The 3,866-nt window shown below is 49.6% G+C and overlaps 1 protein-coding gene across 1 annotated transcript; it reads right to left on the bottom strand.

Moving 5' to 3' along the window:
• Positions 1-251: 251 nt before the first annotated feature.
• LOC119298275 (probable calcium-binding protein CML32) lies at positions 252-1,097 on the bottom strand. The gene has a single exon (XM_037575739.1). It carries the CDS (start codon positions 1,021-1,023, stop codon positions 424-426), a length of 600 nt encoding a protein of 199 aa, XP_037431636.1. The 5' UTR covers positions 1,024-1,097; the 3' UTR covers positions 252-423.
• Positions 1,098-3,866: the final 2,769 nt, after the last annotated feature.

Here is a 3,866-nt window from a genome sequence, read left to right as displayed (position 1 = left end):
TGCAACTGGAAGGGAGAATTGCACGCCAAGGCATCGGAACGTACGTGTGTTGTGTACCTTGTCTGCTAAGGAAGACCACTCGATGCACGGTGCTAGTCTGCTAGAGCAGCATGTCAAGCAAAATGAGCATCGATGTCACTGCCCACTCAGAAGCCAGAAGGACCTTGTGTTACTTGGTCAAGGCACACACTTGGGCCGTGCATTTCCTGTCAACTAATTAATTAATTAACGTGAACCTTGTACACATCGATCTTATTATTCAACAACACTGATAAAACATACACTCGATTTCGAACGGATTGAGGAACAACCCGAAGCTACACACCAACGAAACAATGAAAAATATGGACATGAGGCACGCGACTTGAACAGTCTGACTTCACAGTGCACCACTGTTTAGCGAATTACGTACTTCCTACGTGCTTAAACCGCGTGCTCCATCATGGCTTTGAACTCGGGGAACCCGAGCCCGCCGTCCGCGCCGCCGTGGCGGGCGGCCGCGGCGGCGACCATCCTGGCGCAGTCCTCGTACCTGGCGCCCTCGGTCATGCCGAGCCGCCGCAGCACGCCCCACAGCTCCGCCGCGCTCACCAGCCCGTCCCCGTCCCGGTCGAACACACCGAACGCCTCCCGCAGCTCCGCCTCCCCGGCCTCCTTGCTCCCCCACGCCACCTCCTCCACCATCCTCATCGCCTCGCATCCACCACACACAACCATCCCGTCGTCGTCGTCGTCGTCACTGCCGCGTCGGGGTGGAACCAGGCCCAGGGTCGCCATGACCGCCGCCGCGTCGGAGCTCCACAGGCGCGCGCCGTCCCTCGCGGCGCACTGCTCGCAATGCTGCCCACGTGGAGCGGCCGCGGCGCTCGCGTTGCCGGCGCCGTCGCCGGCGAGGAGGGCGAGGATGCTCCGGCCCGTGAGGATGGCGTTCTTGGCCAGGGGCTTGATGACGAGCGAGATCAGGAGAGATGAAACCGACGCGACCATGCCATTGTTGTGGCACACTCTCGCGGCTTGGCACATACTTGCGGTTGCGGCTGGCACTTACAGAGTTACAGTAATATGCAGATCGACAAACACGTGGAGATGGCGTTGTAAATTACAGGAAGCTGTGCTGTTGATGTATAACCATGGACCCTCGACTGCATATATATAGGGAGACAGGATCAAACTTGGAGCGGGATGCACGCAAGTGCCAAAAGGTGGTGCAAGTTCGCGGCAAGTCGCTACTGTTTTGGTCTTCTCGACCGTTGTCTTAATCCACTTCTTGTACTGATACGTGTATGACTTTCGGACTTCGGTGAGTGATGATTAGTTTCCTACTAGCTGGTCTACATGTCTAAAAAAACTCTTCATGTGAGTGGTACAAGATGAAAGCACAGTCGAGTCGTCGTGGAAGTTTCGCGTTAATTGTTCTTTGAGTACAATGTAGATGCATGGCGCGTCATTGCGAAAGTTTAGTTTTAATTCTCATCGAGAAGAGAAACACCAAGTACTACAATGAAGAAGCATGGCGCGTCATAGTAGAAGTTTCCTTTTAATTCTCATTGAGAAACAGCAGGTACAACGTCTACTAGCTACAGATTAGAGTTCTTCTTTTTTTGCGAGAAAGCTAGAGATTAGAGTTAAAGAAGTTCAAGATTAACGAAACCAACATATGTGTCCCGCCATCGTCTAAACTAAGCTATGCAATCCACAAGGTATCAAGGATTTAAAATAGAAGTAAAGCTCAAATTCGTGGAATGTTTTTTAAGGACGATAACCTGTGGCCCTTGCATCGATTGGCGTAAGTACCATCTATTGACGTATCCATCATTTAATTACAACACATACACTCCTACAAAATAACGCAGCTCATGCATCGAAAATGCAAGTGTGAGCTCAGGCTCCCATGGGCCTGAATTTTTGAAAATCCAAAATGCAAATGTGACCAAGTAGTTTAAATTTTGGGAAAGATCTGAAAAAAGTTAACATGATCGACGGATGGGAGTTTAGTTTCCCCGTATTGGGGGATTAGGGCATCTCTAGCCGATCCCCTAAAAATAGTGGAGTAAAGCGCCAAGTTAGCTACAGTGAAGTAAATTTACATCACTAAGTTTCGGCCGGACCTAACCGAACTCTTGAATTTGGTGGAGTAAATTTTTGTTTTTGTCAAATTATTTTCATTTGTGGCCACCGAAATAAACCTGACTACTTTTTTATTTTCTTCAACGACATCTTGATAGACCGGAGTACATAATTTACCAATTTTTCGCTAGAGAACCGATCCAAAGAAAATTAGAACCATAATTAGCCACTTTAATAGAAATTCAACTTCCATAACTACTCCCACTAATTGACTGATATTTTCACTATGTCTTCGTTTCCCACGCTGTTGCGTTTCTCGGTCGGCTTCTTGAACTTGCACACTTTGTTCTTCTCTGCCTCCATGCAATTGGACATTGTGTCGTCTCTATTATCATCTCTAGTCCCAACTCTAGCAAGTAGTGCATAAACATCTAACAATTTTTTTTCTATCCTTAGATCGAAACACTCTTCTTCCAATACCAAACTTGCATCCATCCTGCACACAATTTTGAGCAAACAATAGGCTACAAATTGCGACGAATCCGATGAACAACTGGACAAACAAGCACTCACCGCATCTTTTTTGCACTTGTAGAACGCCCATCCAGGATGTTGCGGCGTGATTAAAACTCGGTGCAGCACCTGCCACGGGCAGTGGTCACACTTGATGATCGACAACGGGCAGCCGACGAGCTGCTGGGCTAGTGCCGAGCCCGGACGACTGCCGCCATGCGTAGTTGTGCCGGTGGCCAGTCGACGGTTGAGATCCATGCGCCTAGGGAGAAGTCCATAACAAGATGCGGCGCGGAGTCATTGCGGGGGTTGCACGAGTAGGTACCCGCCAAATCCATCCCAACTCGATGGCGCTGGTGCCCTGATGCGCCGAATCCGGCGCCGGCGGCGAGGCCCATAGACCTGTCGATTTAGGCGCCGACGACGGCGAGAGAGGCCCAAATCCAGGTGGTGCAGACCGTGGCGGGTCCCTCGGAGCGTCGGCGGCGATGGGTAGTCACCGGCGGAGGCGGGAATGGGCGAGCCGGAGTAGATGCGGCGCCGGGTGGGGTGGGAGTGGCCGAAGGGGTGAGAAGAATTTTTAGTCCGCCGCTCGGCGGAGAAGTATATTTAGGCATCCATGGAGCCGAGGAGTAAATTGTTTACTCCTTTGTATGGTTTAGGAGTCCGGCTAGGTGCCGGTTAAAGGAGTAAAACCAAAATTTTACTCCTCTATAGCTTTTTAGGATTGCTTAAAGATGCTCCTAGGTAGGTCTCCACTTGTCTATCACTTTGGCCCTATTGGCGGCGATGGTGGTGGTGGCGGTGTTTACTAATGGTTCGTACGACTTCTTCGGCCTTGGAGATGCGTGCATCGGATCCATCGATGAGATTGGACGGACATGTAGATCTTCATGTCCACCACTTCAGCCCTTCCTGTGGTTGTGGCGCTAGTGTCATGGACAATGTAACTACTCCCTCCTTTCATCTATATGGGGCCTAATGTGTTTTTCAAGACCGTCTTTGACTATTGATAAGACTAATAATACATGAGATGTATAATGTGAAAATTATATCAATGAAAGCTCCTTTCACGTACGAGTTTGATGGTACACTTTGTGTAACTTGCATGTCATATATTATTGCTATAACACTTGGTCAAAGTTAGTCTCGAAAAACGATTAGGCCCTATATAGATGGAAGGAGGGAGTATGTGTTTTGGTTCTCCGACTCCAATTTGACTGGCAAAGCTTGGCCAGCTTCAGCCTTGTTGGAGAGCATGCGAGATTTATGTTCCCGACTTCGTC

The sequence above is a fragment of the Triticum dicoccoides genome, chromosome 5A, assembly GCF_002162155.2.
Source record: "Triticum dicoccoides isolate Atlit2015 ecotype Zavitan chromosome 5A, WEW_v2.0, whole genome shotgun sequence".
NCBI lineage: Eukaryota > Viridiplantae > Streptophyta > Magnoliopsida > Poales > Poaceae > Triticum > Triticum dicoccoides.
The sequence above is the reverse complement of the archived record's forward strand: the minus strand, read 5'-3'. Positions and strand labels throughout refer to the sequence as shown.